Source organism: Cervus elaphus, chromosome 25, assembly GCF_910594005.1.
Source record: "Cervus elaphus chromosome 25, mCerEla1.1, whole genome shotgun sequence".
NCBI lineage: Eukaryota > Metazoa > Chordata > Mammalia > Artiodactyla > Cervidae > Cervus > Cervus elaphus.
In genome coordinates, this window is record NC_057839.1 from 38,739,422 (window position 1) to 38,758,951 (window position 19,530).

At 49.0% G+C, this 19,530-nt stretch overlaps 1 protein-coding gene across 10 annotated transcripts in view; it reads left to right on the forward strand.

Annotated features, from left to right (window-relative positions):
- The first annotated feature begins 973 nt into the window (after positions 1 to 973).
- The window catches only part of GDNF (glial cell derived neurotrophic factor), a 28,373-nt gene continuing 9,816 nt past the window's right edge, over positions 974 to 19,530 (forward strand). Inside the window, exons 1-2 of one of the 10 annotated variants that reach the window (XM_043887854.1) lie at positions 974 to 1,445; positions 5,878 to 6,054. In XM_043887854.1, coding sequence (XP_043743789.1) covers positions 5,904 to 6,054 — 151 coding nt within the window. In that variant the 5' untranslated portion in view covers positions 974 to 1,445; positions 5,878 to 5,903. Of the gene's footprint in view, positions 1,446 to 3,158; positions 3,181 to 3,276; positions 3,668 to 3,719; positions 3,855 to 4,112; positions 4,267 to 5,496; positions 5,523 to 5,877; positions 6,055 to 8,074; positions 8,185 to 19,530 lie in introns of those variants that run through there. The other 9 variants (XM_043887857.1, XM_043887849.1, XM_043887853.1 and 6 more) reach the window with 9 other exon arrangements.

Genomic DNA, 19,530 nt, shown 5'->3' on the forward strand with positions numbered 1-19,530 from the left:
TAAAAGGTTTAGTCCAACCTTCCCCGACCTGTTCCCAATCAAGTGATCTGAGGCCTCTGGAATTGGGATTCTGAATGTATGTGTCTACCCCACGTCTGGTATTATATTACAACAGCATGAAAATGGAGCCTAGGACCGAGGAGCGGCCAGCCTCAGAAGCCTTCTTCATTGCCTGCCGTGTAATACATGATATGCAAAGCCTCTGACTTCAGCCAGCAGATATGTGGAGACCGTGTTGGCCCTAGCATGGGGACTAGACTAATGTGTGTTTAGGTCAGAAAGCGAATCAGAAAAGCCACTGGAGGGCACGTCATGGGGTGAGAGCCCTATAAATTCTGCCCCGGTCTCAGCGTCCCCTGGCAAACACTCGGCTTCCCTCCCTGGGCCGCTGCACATCTCTCCTTCGTAGTGCTGGAGAACTCCGGCCAGCAGCAGCCCTCCTCGCTATTGCCTTCTGCCCTGCAGAAAAGCCAGAGAGCTAGACATCGAGGTGGAAGGAAAGCCTTCGACAGGCGCGAGGAGAGCCCATTGCAGCCCTCCACTCGACGGAGCCCCGGCTCAGACAGCTAGGCGCGAGGGCGAAGCCCGGCGCGGGCGCCGCGGTCAAGTTCGGATTGCCCCCTTCGGTTGGTCCGCGCAGAGCTCAGCACGTTCCTCCGGATCTTCCCGGCGAGGAGGAAGCGCGAGCCCGGCCGCGTCTCCACGCGCTGAGCGCTCTCTCCCTGCACCCCGGGGAGGGGCGCCTCGCGTCACCCACTCGCACCCGGAGCCCCCCGGTTCGGGAGCTCGGGCGCCTCCTCGCTGTTCTCCTTTCCCTCCCCGTCGCCGCCGCCGCTCGACCCCTCCCCTCCCGGGGCCCCGCGCCTCCCCTCCCCCACCCCGGCCCCCGGCCCGGGCTCTCCAGGACCAGCCTGCGCTCCTGGCGCCCTCATGTCTTCGCGGGACTCTCGGCGCCGGTTGACGTGGTGTCTCGTTCGGATTTCCAGGCTCAGCTCCGGCGGCAGCATCAGCCCGGCCCGTCTCGTGCTCCCCGGCGCGGCGCCCCAAGAAGGCGCAGAGCGCGGCCGCCGCCGCTGAACCGCCCGCCGCGCCCCGCGCCCGCGCGGCCCCGGCTGAGAGCGCGGCGCGCGCAGCCCTGTCACCCCTCAACCAAGGCAGCGGCGGCTGCTCGGACCTCGCCTTCTGGGGGTGCGGGGAGCCGGCGGGGGAGCTGTCGGCATCCCTCGCCCTTTTCACGGCGGCGGCGGCGGCAGCGGCTGGAGCCTTGGCCGCCGCCTCCTGCGTGCCCTCCCTGCCGGGAACGGCCCCAGGATTGCGAACTCGTGCCCCTAACCTGCTGGGCGGGGCTCCGCGCTCCTGCCCTCGGCCCGGATGGGTCTCCTGGCTGGGACTCGGGGCTCCTGGAGTTAATGTTCAGCTGGGGGTCTGCGGAGACCGGATCCGAGGTGAGTCGGGGAGAGGGCCTGAGGGGAGGCGGGCGCGGCGGGCTGCGGGGCGCTGGAGACAGAGGGGGGCGCGGCTGGACCTCAGAACGGGCAGTGAGACTAGGAAGAGAAGAAACTAAGAACCGAGACGCTCGAAGGACAGAGGAGAAAGAGAAGTTGAACTGGAGACAGGCTGGCCTTGCGGAGGGGCAGTTTGCCTTTCCACGTGGGCAAAGATCTCTGGGGTCCCTGATGCCTCTGGACCCCGGAATATTCGACAGGGACCGTTTCCCTCCCCGACTCGGCGGGGCGCTCTTCCGTCAAGTCCCGGGAAGGTGCCGGGCTGGGGTCGTCTTTGAACCCACCACTGCCAAAGTTGGGTCCTCTGTGGAGGCGCTGCTGCATAGATATCATTACTGGGGTGTAACTTGTTTTGGTCTGTTCCGAGGGAAAGTGTAGGCCCCGGGAGGGGCTGCTGCTAAAGGTCCTGAGGACCTAAAAACAGAGCGCTCACCTCCTCTGGAGCCGTCTTGCAAATCTACATTCCTCGCCCTTTTCTGAACCCGGTTACTTGCATGAGCCCGCAATTCCAACTAACCATCCGCGTCGAGGTTAAGAGAGGGGCTTCCGGGAGAGCCCAGAACCCGGGTCTCCGTCTGCCACAGACTCTCGAACCTCAAGGTCTCCCCTACGCCATCTAAGTGATGATTTGAATGACCGCTTTTCTCCTGCACTGTGCCACCTCCCCGGTCAACACTCTCCACCACTACCTTGCACAACCTCAGGGCTGATTTCGCCGCCGTTTGGTTTCCAGCCCCTCTCGGGGCGGGAAATAACTTTCCGCGGACCTCCCCAGCCTTCTGGCGCCTCCCTGGTTTCGGCGGTGGCAAACCGGTCTGCAGAGCCGACGCGCGCGCTCCGGGGGAGCGGCCCAACCCCGTGCTCGCAAGATTTTTGCTCATTGGTGGGGGCAAACACAAGTCTCCTGGGCGCTGCCGCGGATATGTTAGAGCGCACTCGACTCTTGCACAGTATTTTCGATGTTCACTTAAGTATTCCAAGGAAGAGATGCTGCTTCTAACCTCACTCACGCACCTCCACCCGCAAAGCTCCAATGCGAGCTTCTGGGCTTCCGCCCCGCAGCGACCCGGTCTTGCACTGAGTTTCGCCATATCTTCGCTTTGGCAGGGTTCAGGGACAGTAGAGCCTTTTCAACAAGTGTCAGGTGTCCGAGGAGCCCGCAGCGTCCCCAGCCTATTCTCGCAAGGGGTTCGGGTGCACTCTGGATCTGACACACGGCCTCGGGCCCTTGACCCATTCCCTGACTGTCTGCAGAAAGAGTCGCTCATTCTTTTCCCTACCGCGGTCTTGGGCCCAACTGAGTAAGTCCACCGTCCGTTCAGGACAGAAGGCACAGCTGACAAAAGCAATACATCTTTCAGCAACTTCTGTCCGTATTCCAAAAGAAAGCCTCCAAGTTACAGCGCGCCCCCACCCACCCACCCCCCGCCTCCCTTTTTATCCTCCTGAGACCTGGATCTCGAGGGCAAACCTCCCAGCCTGCCAGACACGGGAAAGTGCGGGGGCACTGGCGGCGGGAGCGCTCACCCGCGGTGAGGCTGTCACCGAGACGCGGGGGAGGGAGGGGGAGTTCAAAAACCAGGTTGCCGAGAAACCAGCTTAAATGGGGCGGGAGAGAAAAACCCGGGAGAGAGGATGAAGAGTAATAGGACAGGATGAACAGCAGGGATGCCCGGTGAGGACATCCAAAAGTTCCGGGGGGGGGGGGCGGTAATTTGGATTCGGAGAGGATTGGAGGGTGGTGGGGAGCGTTCGTGCAGCGGTTCTAAAGTGGCAAGGCAGTAGCCCGGCCGCGTGGGCGCTTCGGAACTCCGGCGGTTTCTGGTGCCCCCTGGTGCTGGGAACTCAGAAGCGCCCGGCGGCGTCTCGCAGTCCCGCTCTCTGAGGCGTCCGTCCTTTCCGCCCCAGGCCTGAGAATCACCAGATGCCGGTGCCCGCGACGCTCCCCTTTTGCTCTGCCGGACGCAGAGGGGAACCAGCCTGTGGGGTACCGGAACGGGTGCGGGGGCACCTGGCGGAGAAGGAGAGCTTGTTTATTACCGCATGTGGCAGCGCGTTGGGCAGTTGGCGCGCGTAGCAGAGGCTGCTGGTTGCCGCAGAAACGCACATCGGACAGATGTGCTTTGAGAAAGCGATAAAGAGACCGACAGGGAAGCCACTGGGTGTGTTGAGGGTGGGGATGTAGAGACCCCACCGGGATCTGGGAAAAACCTCCCCGTAGACCGCTGTGAACGCTCAGCCTCCAGACTCCCTCCGCCCGGCAAATACCGGGAACTACAAAGCCGCTCTGACTGCAGCCTGCGCCGGCGGTGCTCAGAGGGGAGAAGGCGCCCTTCTCGCCCGCGGGAGGTGGGCGAGCTCTTTTCACCCGGCGGAGGGCGGGGGCGGGAGCCTCCTTTGGACGAGGCGGGAAGTTTTCCTCTGTGTCCTCTTTTGCCAGCTTCGTCACACTTCTAATTGAGGATCTCCACGACCAATTTAAAAAGCCCTCCGCCTGCCAAGCAGAAAAAAGAAAAAAAAAAAAAAAAGGAAAAAGGAAAAACCCTCTTAATGCGGAAGGGAAACCTGGTGCCTCTGTCGCTTCCTGTCGGCGGGCACCGCGATTTGGGACGGCGCATTAACCGCGCGCCTCCCTGCCCCTCCCGACAGCCAGACAGTTAGCACGCGCCCGCGAGCTGGCACCCGGGCAAGGGGGCGGGAGGCCTAGCGTTCCCGCGTCGTCTGCTCGAGCGCCTCGCAGGGCTCGTTTTGCACGGCCTGGGTGAGGTGTTGCCTGGGGGCCCCCGCGCCTCAACCCACAACCTTTCTTTTTCCCCGGGTTTGTAAACCAGCCAGGAGGGCATGGAGCGCCGGGAGCCGCAGGGTTTAGGAGTTCGTGGTTCCTACAGACTCCCCAAGCCCAACAGCTGCGTAGCGAACAAACGCCCAAGGGATGGAAAATGCATTCGTCTCCGCAGCGGTGGGAGGTGGCGGTCGAATTAAACGCTTCCCCGGTTGGCCTGCACCGGAACCCGGCGGGCGTTCTGGGTAGAGATGGGGGTGGGGGCGGTTGCTGGAGGCGGGCGCTCCTAGCGACTGATGGAGAGGAATGGGGTCGAGGTTTTTTACTTTTACCTGGAAACTGCTTTACTCTCTTCCACTGAAAAAGTTCAAGGAGCTTTTCCTAAGAATCCCTTTTACTTGGAGGAACGGGGATAGTCAACTGCATGAATCTCGTAATTTCCGCTTTAGAATGCCCTTGGAAATTAGAACGCTGGCATTGGGGAGGCACCTCAAGGTGCCCGGGTCTCCTCCCCCCGCCTCCGCCTCGCCTCCTAATTGCGTGGAACTGGGCCCTGAGTTGAGGGTACCCTTTTTCTCTCCCGCCCTCCTTTCTAGGGGTGCGAGGATTGAGAAGCCAAACGGAGCCCCCTAAGAGGAGCTGAGCCCCCACCGTGCGCCCTTTCCCGGTCTCGACCGGCGCTCCTGCGTAGCGTCCCCTACAGGCTACGATCTTCCAGGAGTGACTGTGACCCGGCGTGGGGCGCTCGAAACCCCTCTGCGAGGGGAAAGGATTTAAGGCCAGAATCTTGCAAAAATGCAAAAATAGAGTATTCGAGTACACCACGAACATTTTCGAGACCGAGGCAATCCCTCCCTAACTGTAACGCTAAAGCATTTGTTGAACGCTTACGTTATGCATGGTTAGGCCTTTTCATATGTTAATATTCGTAACCTTAAGAAGTGGAAGTAGTATTTTAAACCGAGTTGAAACTTTGTAAAGTTCAGGAGCTTAACACAGATATTCCTGGAGAGCTTCAAAGTCTTTTAAGTCTCCACTGGCTTCTTGTTTCGACGACAAAACACGAATTGAAAAGGCAGGAATAAAGCCTGAGCAGGGTTCGTGGTGCCACTGAGCCTGACCCCGCCTAGCTGAGGACAGGATCAGGACCCCGGGCGGGCTGGTCTCTTGCTTGTGTTCAGGGCTCGTTCTCCAGGGGGATCTGTGGGAGCTGCTGGACGGGGCGGGAGCACAGGGTGAGGGTTGCCCGGTCGCCCCCCAGAATGGAGATGGGGTTGCGCGCCAGTACTGTTGTCGTCGTATTGGTACTGGCAGGGGGAAACAGCCCTGCCCCGAAATCCGGGGATCCGATGGCGGAAGAAAAAGGCAGTTGTCTGTTGGAAGCCAGAGAGGCGCACCCCGGAGCAGGGACAGGCAGGGCGCTGGGAAGGAAAGAAGGGTGGGGGTGCCCGGGGAAGCGCCCGGCCGCAGCGGTCCGGAAGGAGGGCGGTGCCAAGTCTGGAGGGGAGCCCCGGGGACCCGCGCGGGCCCCAGCATCCAGGCCTAACGTGCTCTCCCCGGTTCTGCGCCCCTGCCCGCCCGCCCGCACAGGTGCCGCCGCCGGACGGGACTCTAAGATGAAGTTATGGGATGTCGTGGCTGTCTGCCTGGTGCTGCTCCACACCGCGTCCGCCTTCCCGCTGCCCGCCGGTAAGAGGCCTCCCGAGGCGCCCGCCGAAGACCGCTCCCTCGGCCGCCGCCGCGCGCCCTTCGCGCTGAGCAGTGACTGTAAGAACCGTTCCCTCCCCGCAGGGGTCACCCCCACCCGCCGCCCGCACGCACCCCCAAGTCAGCCCAGACAGCAGAGTGGGCTCCCAGGGAAGAGCCGCGCAGGCGCCGAAACCCCCTCCCGGTGCGCGGCCACCAACTGGTGCCCCAAGTCTGCATGGCACGTGCTGGCTTTGCCCAACACAGAGGGTAACACGTTTTTCTGCTGCTCGTTTAGATTCTGATCAACAGCTGTTTTCCCCACCACTCCCACCACCACAGGAAAACACACAGTGTTCTCTTTTCTCTGCCTCCCCATCACACACACACACACACGCACACACACACGCACACACACACACACACCCGTGTTTTGTTCCAAAGCCCTTTATCTCTGTTTGGGTGTGCCTGGCTGTGCTGAATTCTGAGAACAATTGCATTTCCATCCTAAACTGCCCTTGCAAGGGAAAAGGCTGAGGTTTCACAAAAGCATGCCAGAGTCAGAGAAAACACAGAAAGGCCTTGATTTCCAGAACAAGCATCTGGGCAGTGTCAAGTGTGTTGAGGAAAGTTCCGGTTCTAGAAAGAAAACGATAAATAGCGCTGGCTGGGGCTAGGGGAAAAAACAAAAAAACTGTAGTTCACTCCACACATGACAATGTTAACTCCTAAGACCAGATTATTCATATTAGAAAATAAATCTGTGATTTGCCTCTCAAAAATGTCTTAGTGGTTTATCAGGGCATGTCAACTATGATTTGATTTAATTTACCCTCTGCTCTTGAGAAGTTTATTTATTGCATAAAGCAGAAATTAAGAGATTACTGGGGAGGAATAGAAAATTTGCACAACCCCAAACTAAAGCAACAGTAAACCATAGCCATAACCATGCTGGCTACTCCCCATTTCTATTACCCTATTCTGCATTTGAAAACTATTGTGATCATAGGCACCATTGAAAGGTTCCAAAGTCAGCTGTATGCTGGAGTCCCCCAAACCTGTGGCCTTGGGCTAAAAGTAGCCTAGGAAATGTGATGTGCTTATCTTATGCTTAATTACAATAATAAAAGCATCTTCTTCCTGAGGTCCCAAGAAAAAGTGCATTTTTCTAAGACAAATTAAGTCTTCAAGAGTGACAGCGTTAGAGAACACAGTTTGATCCCTTGAAATTGAAGTAACTGTTCCAAGAGTGTATGTCAGTTAGTTGTATAAACCTATTTTTAAAGGTTTTGGTTTCAGCCACAAATGTCTATCCTAGTGTATATGTTTCTCCAGTAGAAACTTAAAATGTGCTTTAGTGCCATAGTCTTCAGAACAGTATCCATGAAGGCTAAATGGCTTTTCATTCATTCAAACAGCCTAGGTCAGAGGAACAGGAACCCAGTGAAAGGTAATAGTTTTCTCACCAAGGCACTCTGGAGGAAAAATGACTGTGTCTGATTATGAAGCTGATTAGTTCATGGAAATTTAATAAGTATATTGGTATCCTGTCTACCTAGGCTTATTTAATGCTGGCTCCTGCTTCTGGCTCTGCTTTTGGCTAATTTGTCACCTCGAACAAATTACTTACTGCCAGACTCAATGAACAGTCCTTTCCATTCCAAAATGCTAATGACTGAGATCTGGCCTACCCCAACCTTCACGCTCCACCCTAACCTTCCTCTGGGAAGAGACTCATAAGACCCCTGCTTACTGGACTCACCTGGTGAACTCTAGTGACTGCTGGTGTTGGGCCTCACCCAGAGAGATTCTGATCTAATTGGCTTGGGGTGTGGCCTGGACAACTAGAGATTTAGGTGTTTCCCCAGGTGAGTCTAATGTGCAGTCAGGTGAATCCCTATGCCTTGATAATACCCTAAGAAAATCTGTGCCTCATGTAAGGTCCAGCCAGTCATAGAGCAGGCAAGGTAACATTAATCTTATTGATTGGGGGGTGGGGGGAGTTGTGGGGGAAGGGAGGTTTTTTCCAAAACTGATACTAAGTCATCAGTAGTATCGATGGACAAGATTCTGACTACTGTATTTACATTTGAACCAGCAGAGCACACCCGATTCTGTTTTATCTATGGGAAGACCCAATAGATCCTTGAAAGAGAAATGTTCCCAAAGAGAAAGTGAGCTGCATTCTAAGCCAAATTGACTTCTTTCCAGGTATGTTCAATTCGGTAGCAAGTTGTCAGTGCGGGGAAGGCAGGATAAAGACAATGTGCAGACTTTGAACACTCAACCAATGTCAACACGCACTGTCACAGTGCTGACATTTATATCCTTCACTGTACACCATGCAGTGAAGGCTTATGTAGAAAACATTAAGTCACTCGTCGTTTGAAAATAGAAAGTGCCATAAATACTGATCCCTCTTCTTGGAATTTAGTGATTGAGCAAAGGCTCTTTTGTGTTACCTGAGTCAGTCATTCCATGCTGTTCAAAGGGGGCTGGACTGCACCCTGTCTACACATTCACCCTTGAGATCGCATGTATTCTGCTGGTTCTGATGTAAATGAAGCAGCCAGAATCTTGTTTCTACCATTATCACGTGTTGAACTAACCAATTAGAATTCGTAACTGGCCCACTTGTCTGCACAGAGGTTGACCATAAAGTTCATGGGCTGTGGCTGCTTCTTGTAGCAGCTTCAAACTTGTCTAAACTTAAAGACTTGTGGTTTTCCTTTCGGGTCATCCAAGACTTTTCCGTTTCACCATCTTTGTTTTTATTTTATCATTGTGCTTTTTACCTGTGTCTTCACTAACGTGTGATTAGAGCAGGCCTGAGGCATGTAAAAGGTGAAACTAGAAGGTCTTGTGCACAGATGTCATAGCATTTTAGAGCTGAAAGGTAGCCCCTAAATTTCCCAGGCCTAAAGATATTAAGTAGTTTATCCAAAGTGCAAGGGTTCCATGATGGCAGGAGGAAGATTTGCTGAAGCCAGAACCCGAGTTTCTCTAAACCACTGAATTGCAGAGCGTTCAGTCTTGCTACCTAGGAGAAAACACTTTATATGGGAGGAAAGTTTTCAACTAATGAGTAAAACTGTGTTACACAAGGTTGCTTGAAGTTTTTAAAGGTTTGTTAATCATAGTCATATACCAGTTCTCAGCTGTGCATGATAACTCTAAATGTGTTTCACAAAGCATAAAATGCATTTGCTTTTTAAAAATTTGTGATCTAAAAGCACCTATGCATTCAACAAGTAATTAATGTGTGCCTGTGTGTGCCAGGCACTGTCCTAGGGGCTAGGGAATCTTCAGTACACAGACAAAAGCCCCTGTCCTCACAAAGTGTACTATCTAATAAAGGTACAGGGTGTGGTGCAATTTGGTGGCATTGTAAACTAAAACTAAACTGTGCTCAGAAAAGGTGGCCTTTTTGTGTGACCGGAAAACAACTAGAAGAAACACTGAGCATTGCTAAATTAAAATTGCAAGTAATCCACAATGCATTGTAATATAATGGGGTTCCATTCTACCGGTTTGGTAGCAAGTCACAAAATTTCCTAGAGAAACAATCTTGCAAATCAAGCCATCAAGTTCTCAGACTAGCCCACAAAAATCTATGTAACCTTGATCAAATTGAGATATGATTCACAATATTATGAAGCTGGAGTCTCCTCCCAAGTTGTCATTTCCCATAATCTGCAGAAGGAGGGCACAGAGCAAGAAATCATGGAGTTTCAACAAGCAAGAGTTCAAGTTCACACATTCAGTTCAGTCAGCCTGGCCACTTAACTGTTACTTAACAGCTCTCAAACCTCAGTTTCCTCATCTGTGAAATAGGAACACTATTCATCCTGCCTCCCAGGGCTGCTGTGAACAGAGTTACATGAGGCAATGCTTTGTAAAGCCCATGCCCCATAAACAACCATCATACTTGCCACGCAGCTCCTCCCAACACGCACCCAGTGAGTGCCTTTTCTTCCGTCCCAGGCTGTCAGTTCAGCCTCTGCCAAGACATTGCTCTAAATGGTGGAATTTCAAGCAGCCCAACAAAGTACAGAGAGTGGAAGAAATGCAGGCCTTGCGGGGAGGCTATTTTGGGCCCCGCAGTCAGTCAGTTGGGCCAGCCTTGCGTGGGATTCTGCCCCCGGGTCAGCTCCCCCTGGCTCTTCCCAGGTTTCACAGCTCCTTCCCTTCCCCATTTGCTGAGCCCATAGTTCCTATGGAATTTTTCCCACCAGATTCCCATGGTCATGTTAGGGAGACCCTCGTCCCCTATGGGGAGAAGGGAGCCAGGACACCATAAGATCCTTACGTGTAAGAGATCAAGGAGGCAGTGAGCTGGAGGCTTCCTGTCTTGAGATAGAGCATTTCTGTTTTAAGTGATCCCACCTGGATATTTAATTCAAGCTGTTTCACAAACCCAGCAAAAGACTGTTAGTGAATTTAGTAAACTTTCAGCCTGTTGTTATCCAGCTAAGAAACCTTCTAATGCAACAAGGTAGTTAAATGTTAGGCTTTCAAATCTAATTTTGTGGGATATAGAGTTCAGAGTAAATAAGCACCGTCCATCTATTTTTTTATTATTATTTTAGGGACTATATGAACAGACAATACTGGAATAAAGTCCCTAAGTTGGAAGGGGGCTCTGCCATTTGGGATGAGGTGCTTGGAATCAAGAAATCCCATGTCAGGCTTTTAGGAGACACTGATTCCTCACTCAAGATTTGAGACCAACATCTCATTCTGGCCTCAGTCTGAAGACCTATTTCAAACTGTTGCTGTTTAGAGAAATCTATTTCAGGCTTAATTTGAATTGGCCAGTCTTAGGACCTCAGGCTGATCCAACAGCCAAAGAATTATTCTCAGAAGATTCTCCTTTCACTGATAGAAAAATAAAAGCTCTCCGGCATTTTCCCTTCCAAATGTCCCTTTCATCTTGGTTTATTTAGCACTTAATGGTCCATAGCCTCTTTATTCAATTAAAACATATTCTTTAATCACTTGAGCTCAATCAGGAAGCAAGTATTAAATATCTTTCATGCTCTAGGTGCTGTGTGGGCATCCAGAAGGCAAAATTGTGAACTTAAATAGCTTATGATCTAGTGGTAAACTATGGATAGGCAGATGCGTGGGTGGGTGGGTGGACTGTCAGTCCAACAGATAGCTATGTCTACCGAGGCGTGTGCATTAGCTGTGGTCGTGGCAAGAATTCCTAGCAATGAAGTCACTAGGATTTGGAGATCATAGCAGGAAAGAATTCGGGGGAGAGGGAGGATTTGAGCTAACCCTTGAAAGATATGTATTAGGAAAGGAAGGAAAAGGAAAAGGGGCACATTCCAGACCAAGGAGAAGCACAGGCAAGTTTGTGATCACGATATGGGGAAGGGGCAGGTGGTGGATACGAGGAGGAGGCCAGACCAGTCGCCAAGTTCTGAGAACAGGTGGCGGGAAGTGGTGTGAAATTTAGGCTATCTCTGTAGGTGACACCCAGATTATGAGATGCTGTAAAATCCAAGAAAAGAAGGTGCTTGCTCTGTTTCTGATGGCAGCGGGGTGCCACTGGGGTATCTCAAGCAGGCAGGGGGCAGCAAGTGGGATCTCACTGCTAAGCCTTCTTGCTGCAAAAAATTACTCAAGCCCCAGGCTTCATGAATCTATAGCATAGGCATATTTTTCATTTTGAAGTGTGCCCTTATTTTTAAAAAGTGTCTAGCCATGGGCATAATTGAATCAACCTGTTAACAAGTGAAAAGCTACAAATAAAAACTTAAAGTTAGTATCATACAAATGAACTGATTTACAAAACAGAAATAGACTCACACACTTAGAAAACAAACTTATGGTTACCAAAAGGGAAAGGTGGGAGGGGGTAAACTGGGAGTTTGGTACTGACAGATACACACTACTATATATAAACTAGATAACCAACAAGGACCTACTGAATAGCACAAAGAACTATATTCAATATCTTGTAATAACTTATAATGAAAACCTGAAGAAGAGTAGATATATAAAGAATATATATATCAACTATACTTCAATTAAAAATAAAAACAAAAAATAAAGTTTAGTATCATTACACCTCTTTGCTTTTCATGTAGTAACCCAATTTTTAACAAATAGGGTTTTTTAATTTATTGAGTATAGTTGATTTATCATGTTGTGTTAATTTCTGCTGTATAACAAAGTGATTCAATTATACATACATATATGTATTCTTTTTTATATTCTTTTCCCTTATGGTTTATCACAGGATATTGAATATAATTCCCTGTACCATAGAGTAGGACTTTGTTGTTTATCCATTCTAAGTATAATAGTTTGCATCTGCTAACCCCAAATTCCTAGCCCGTCTTTTCCCAGCACCCCTCCCCCTTGGTAACTACAAGTCTGCTCTCTACATCTATGAGTCTGTTTCTGTTTAATAGGTAAGTTCATTTGCATCATATTTTAGATTCCACATAGACATGGTATCATAGTTGTTAGTCTTTCTCTTTCTGACTTACTTTGCTTAGTATGATTATCTCTAGGTCTAGCCATGTTGCTACAAATGGCATTATTCCATTCTTTTTTATGGCTGAGTAGTAATCCTCTGTGTGTGTGTGTGTGTGTGTGTGTGCGCGCGCACACACACACCATGTCTTCTTTATCCATTCATCTGTCAATGGACATTTAGGTTGTTCTGTGTCTTGGCTGTTGTGAATAGTGCTGCTATGAAAATAGGGATGCATGTATCTTTTTTAATTACAGTTTTGTCCAGATAGATACCCAGCAGTGAGATTGCTGGATCATATAGAAACTCAATTTTTAGTTTTTTGAGGAAACTCCATATTGTTTTCTACAGTGGGTATACCAATTTACATTCCTTTACCAACTGTGTAGGAGGGTTCTCTTTTCTCCACACCCTCTCCAGCATTTGTCATTTTTTAAATAGATTTCATATATTGTCCTAAAATCGAGTAAGTTTGAGCTCTACTGGGTAACAGATGTTATGTATCCCTATTGTACAGATGAAGCAATGAGACCTAGAGATTTTCTCAGGCTCACAAATTTAGTTAAGTCATGAAGCCAGAATTCAAACCTCAAACTTCTAGTCCCAAAACCAGTAATTTTGGCTTAATACAGACTGCATTCTCATATTAGTAGATTAAGAAAACACAAATCTTGACTTGCTAAAAATACATTCACTATCTGAAACATGTATTTCTAGGAAAATCAATGAGCTGAAGCAAGGAATATTATATTTCCTCCAGGCCCTTTCTTTGATCCCTGTTTGGGCCAGAGTGGACCTAGGGTTATTTTATTCATGGTACTTCAGAATCCAAATCAGGACATTTTAGGAAGAGAAACATGCATTTCTTCACACACTCCTAAATTATCGATGCTTTTTGCAATGAGGGAAGGCTCCCTAACTCTTTGGGACAAAGTGAGGTCTCCTCAAATACTTGAGGCCTTCAGGGGGGTACTTGTTCTCAGATGGCTTCTGTTCTGCCCAGGGAAGGGAGTGTCCACATGGGAAGCCAAGGGCAACAGCATATGTAAGCCAGAACAGTCACCTCTATGGGAACAGGAGTGGGTTTGTATAAGCAGATTTTATGTCTCTACTAAGAATCAACTGGTTAACTCAGTAGAGATACAACTCACTTTTTAATGATTTTATAGGATAACTGAGTTGGAAGGCCTAGTTTTGAAAGTCTTAAAAACTTTTTTTCTTGCAAACCTACCAAATTATGTTGAAAAACTAGCACACACTCCTAAGGTAACATCTGTAATTTTATAACAAGTTTAAATAGTTGTAGCAGAAGTATTTCCAGCCCATTTGGCAGCTACATATGTGCTTCAATATTTTTGGCAAAACTTTGGAACTGCAAATTTAGCTTATTCAATTTGTGGGAAATTATCCAAATGTATCAGCTCAAATACATTGATTTTTTTCGTCAGAAAAGGTCCAACTTCATTTTCATTTCAAATACACATGTTAGTCTGCATCTATGGCAACCACTACCCTTTTGGATCCTACTTGTAAGCTGAATAGATGGATGGGTAGATAGACCGACAAGCAGATCATGCCTTGCCATGACTGCCTGACCAGAATGAAATATGGAACCACCCAGTTTGATATTTCCTGCTTTATTCATATGGGACTTTTCCTCAGTAAAATATTCATAGTACAATGAACCCCCACAGGTCTTTTTCACCAAGATGGACTTCTTGTTAGCATTTGCTTCATTTTTTTTTCCCTAAACCATTTGAGAATTACTTTCAAGCCTAACAATAAATAGTTTAGTGTGAACCTTCTAGGAGCAAGGACATTACCTTATGTAACCACAATTCAGTTATCAGTCTCAGGAAACTTAATATTTGTGCAATACTGTTATCCAACAGATAGTCTATCATCACATCTCCCCAATCGGCAAGAATGTCCTTCATAGTTTTTCTCTTTAATCAGGGGTCACAAATTGCATTTGATTGTTGTGTCTGTTTATTCTCCTTTAATCTGGAATTAGCTTCCAACCCATTTTTCCCCCCACAACATTTTTAGAAGCCCAGGCTGTCTTGCCTGTGGTTCTGCAGACTGCCCCTCGGGTTGCATTTGTGGGATTGTTTGCACTTGATTAGATTCAAGTTCACATCTTTGGAACACTGAGTTCATGATGACATGTCTTCACATCATGAGTCACCAGCACCAGTTTAGCCCAAGGAGCCTTGCACACCCGGACTGTCCTTACAGGTATCTATCCACCAGACAGTGCCTTGCAGTAAAATGAGTGAGATAAGCAAGAAGTGCATCTGTCTGAGGAAGTCCACAGGTGATTGTAAAACTGGCCGTAGGAGTATTTGTCTGTGGACCAGTCTTAGAATGCAGCACATGTGGAAGTTGCGGATCTGGACATGGATTCTTCTAAAATGCCCCGTAGACTCTAAAAAATCTTCACGTACCCCCACCCCTCCGAAGGATACGTGCCACAGTCTGGAGACACTGACCAAGGCCGTGGTGAACACAAAACATTGTTCATGGGCTGTGGAGTCAGTTGAGGTTTGTGTGGTTAATTTGAGGGCATTCCTAGGAAGAGGGAAGAGGCAGCCCAGACTCCCAAGATGGGTCTGCTCCTTCTGTCCACAGACCACCAGGCCAGGGCCTCCAGGCCTTCCGCTCTGTGGGACACACTGGATGAGCAAGGGGCCAGTGTCTGTGTCCGCTTCAGGGTACTCTGTCCATGAGCCAGCCAAGTTGATCTTCATGCTGCTTCCTCCGGTATACTGTCGATGAAGGATCATCATCAGACGTGAAAACCATAGGACTTACTTTTTGGGCCATTTGTTAAATGCCTCCAGGCCCTGAGCTAAAAACTTTTCTCCCAGTGCGAATAATGATCCCGATTTTAGGGGGAGGTTGGGGCCGCACAAGGTTATAGGCAACTCAGCCAGACTGGACTTGGGAAAGCCTAATCCAACACTTACTTGGGACCACATGACCACTTCCTGCCAGTGTACCACACTGCTGCATAACTCTCTGGCTATGTCAGAAGGTCAGGGAGGAGAAAAGTCAGGAGTGGAGGTTTTGAATGCAGCTGGTTTTGAATGATTGTTGTTGTTCAGTTGCTAAATCGTGTCCGACTCTTTGCAACCCCATGGACTGCAGCATGCTAGACTTCCCTGTCCTTCACTATCTCCTAGAGTTTGCTCAAACTCATGTCCATTGTGTCAATGATGCCATCTAACCATCTCATCCTCTGTCATCCCCTTCTCCTCCTGCCTTCAATCTCTCCCAGCATCAGGGTCTTTCCCAATGCGTCGGCTCTTCTCATCAGGTGGCCAGAGTCTTGGAGCTTCAGCTTCAGTGTCAGTCCTTCCAATGAATATTCAGAACTGATTTCCTTTAGGGTTGACTGGTTTGAATGATACTTCTAGCTAATTATCTGAAGAGTCTTTGAGAGTCCAGTAAAGTCGTTCACTGAGGGGCAGAGAGTCCCTCCTCACTTTGATGGCAGGAATCCATCAGGCAGGCTAGAGTGATAACACTTCCCGTTCACCCCCTTTATTCTCCTTTCAGCTTTTCGGTCCTTCCTCTTCTTGCCCAGGTCTCTCCGGCCCTTCGAGTTCCTTCTATCCAATGCTCAGTTAATAGCTTCCCAGGTGGCTCAGTGGTAAAGAATCCTCCTGCCAATGCAGGAGACCCAGGTTCGATCCTTGGGTCAGGAAGATCCTCTGGAGAAGGAGATGGCACCCCACTCCAGTATTCTTGCCTGGAAAATCCCATAGACAGATGAACCTGGCAGGCTACATACAGTCCATAGGGTCCCAAAGAGCTGGACATGACTGAGCGACTAAACAGCTCAGCTGGCCCTGTGGGGAAGGGCCCAGGAAAGTTGGATGCAGGCCCCAGTGTAATTGCCAGGCCTCTCCGACTGCAGACAGGGCCTTTTGGAAAAGAGGAAGTGAGGTTCATTTGCTTTCCAGGTTCCTCTGGGGTTTCCCCTGAAAAACCACCCATCTCTGATAACACCACAAGGGATTCTTTTCCCTTTGTGTGCGCTTAGTTTCACTGGGTAACTTTCTCACCTCCCCAGAAAGTGTTTTGTAAGGACAATAGCAGGGCCCCTGGTGTGCACTCTTGAGAGTAAGGTGTTTACAGCTGGCTGTGGAGTGCTTTCAGCTCACACCAGGTACTCATGGATTAGCTGACAAATGGACACCCTACTGGGTGTTTTCCTGACTTAAAAGCAGAAGAATGAACATTTCCCCCCTCAGGGGAGCCATTTCTGTATTACCATAAAATTATTAACATCACTATAATAAGAGCATGAGCCACATAGGCGGAAATCAGAGCAATTAGAATCTGAATAACAAAATGAATATAGTCCATCTTTCCTGAGTGAGAATTTTTGGGCTATTTGTATTCATGGAGTAATTTCAATTACAGTGATAAGTTTTCTTAGTTAAATTGTAGGATAAATAGTCAAGAAATGGTATTTCTAAGAAGTATGTGTGATGTTGGTCAAAGTAGGTGGAGATGGTAAATAAAATGGCATTTTGGTTAGGCAAAGTTGGCCTTTAACGGTATACCCAGAATTCCTTTTTCTGAATTTTGAACTGGTTGGTCTTTTCTTCTGCCTTGAGAGGATCCAGAAATACTTTTTTAAACGACAAAAACACTGGTGTTTTTATAACACAAATACTTTTCAAATAAACCCATGTCATGTTTTATTGCCAGCCAACCACTGGTCACGAAGAGAATGCACCAGTTGCTCCAGCAGTGGTCACAATGACTTAGTAAATGGCCTCAGCTGGTAACTGTTCATAGAACAGATGCTGTGGACCCTTCTTGAAGTGACCAGGATGGCCTATCTAATGCTAGGTGAATACTCTGTCCAAAATAGGAAAGCCAGGGTAGTCATTACATAGTGCAAGATAACCTCAGCAATCTAGTGCTTAGGGACCCATGGGCACTTTTTAAAAATAATTTCAGTTGAGTGGCAAAATCAAAACTTTTAAACAGCAGATGACAGAACTTTGAATTTTTCAGAGAACTGGAACATTCTCCTGGACCAACACTGCACATTTCAGAGGTCACAGAAGGTCAGATTAAAAACAAGGGTCAACAGTTTCCAAGACAAGCTGTGGGGCTCTCAGAATCCATTTGGCAGCGGTTGCCGTGGACGATTCTAGCCTCTGAGTTCTAAGACCTAAGCATGTTTTCTTAAATTGTAGGATAAACAGTCCAGACATGGTATAGCTCATAAGTATGTGTGACGTTGGTCAAAGCATGACCTACATATGATAGAAGCAGCAAAATCATAAATGAATAAAACAGATTTTGAGAATATGTTTCATTTTGAAAAATAAAACCGATTTTGTTGGCCATTTGGGTGAGAAGCACTGGAGGAATATAGCCTGTTGGTGTCTTTGTGCTCTCAGAGATGATGGGCTCCATCTCTGCCTTTCCAGGTGGAGACTGAAATGTAAGGCTGCCTCCCGGAAGAACCTGGATGTTTTGAGACTCAGATACACGGCCCTCTCTACACATCCCTTCACCTCTCCTAAAGACAAATAGGAAGGTGATTTGATGAGTCGAGAGGCACTTGGTTATTTCAAAAGTAACCAAGATGTTGAGACAAGAGGCAAAAAAAAAATGTTTAGGACTGCTAGAACCTCTTGTGGGGTCTCCTGGGGCCACGATGGTGGCGGCTGAGCAGAATGCCGCTGGGACATCAGCAGAGGTGGTCCTCTCCCTGATGGGGGTGACTGCAGATGAGTGTCAGGCAGGGGTTTCCCACCGAGACTCGAGACTGCCCACCTCTTAGGGTGTCAGCACTGGGGACCGCCCCCCCACCAGAGGGATAGGCGACCTCAGGAGGATTGCCTAGTCCAAGGTTGCAAGGCTGAGCAGGGACTGACCCCGGGTGGAATCCCGGCCTCTGTCCTCTCCAGCTCTGCAGTGAGATTTTGTCACTTGGCGCCAGTGTGAGTTTGAGGAGCTTCCGGAGACAGGGCCTCTCTGTCTGAATCTGCCGCCGCCCTTGGCTGCCGGTTTTCCGGTTTTTACTGGGAAACTGCCAGTTCTGCCTTGGAGTGACATGCAAGACCCAGGAGCTGGGAGAGGTGCCCCTGACCCGCATGCTTTTCCCTTTTGGGAGACAATATACTGTATTCTGCGGCCTGCGGCAGCCTAGCTTCAAAATCTACTTAATGCACCTCCGTGCCTGCTGAACTTTCCAATAGGGAGTGTTTCTCACTTCCTGTTCTGAATGTGGTAAATGCATGCAGGTGGAGTCAGCATACCTTGCCCTCCTCCCAGAGTTAAGTTGCCACAGGCTGACAGAAGACAAACTGTACCACCGTGGAATTTTTACTTAAAAACAGATAGGAAAAAAAAAAAAAACAGATAGGCAGCTAGGAGCACTGGAACAAGTCTGAGCTCTGAAACCAAACTGACTGAGTCCACTTGTATGAGCCACGTGACCTTGGGAGGGTAGATATTTATCTTCTCTGAGCCTCAGTTTCCTGCTCTGTAAAGTACAGATAGTATGCAACCCCTGTTTTAACCTTGCAGGGATGTCATTAGGGTTCAAGTTCAGGTTGGTACCTTTCTCTTGTGACTATTAAGTACACCAAGGAAGCTATCGCTTATACTACAGGATGATGCCATTTGTAATAAGAGGAATTTTAAAGGTGAGGCTCTTCCATGTAGTTCTTATTTCAATACTAGTGAAAGAAAATCATGTTTGTACATTATTGAAAAGTAAAAATAACATTCTAAGGAATGACATTAGTTGGGAATTCTCCTGAGAGGTTATATAAATCTTAGGCTGATCTTTTCTTTTCATACAGACGTGCATGTGTATCTGTGTTGGTCTTTCCCAGATGACTCAGGGGTAAAAAATCCGCCTGCCGTTTCAGGAGATACAGGAGATGCGGATTCAGTCCCTGGGTTGGGAAGATCCCCTGGAGGAGGAAATGGCAACCCACTCCAGTATTCTTGCCTGGAGAATCCCATGGACGGAGAAGCCTGGCGGGCTCTAGTCCATGGGGTTGCAAAGAGTCAGACACAAGTGAGCA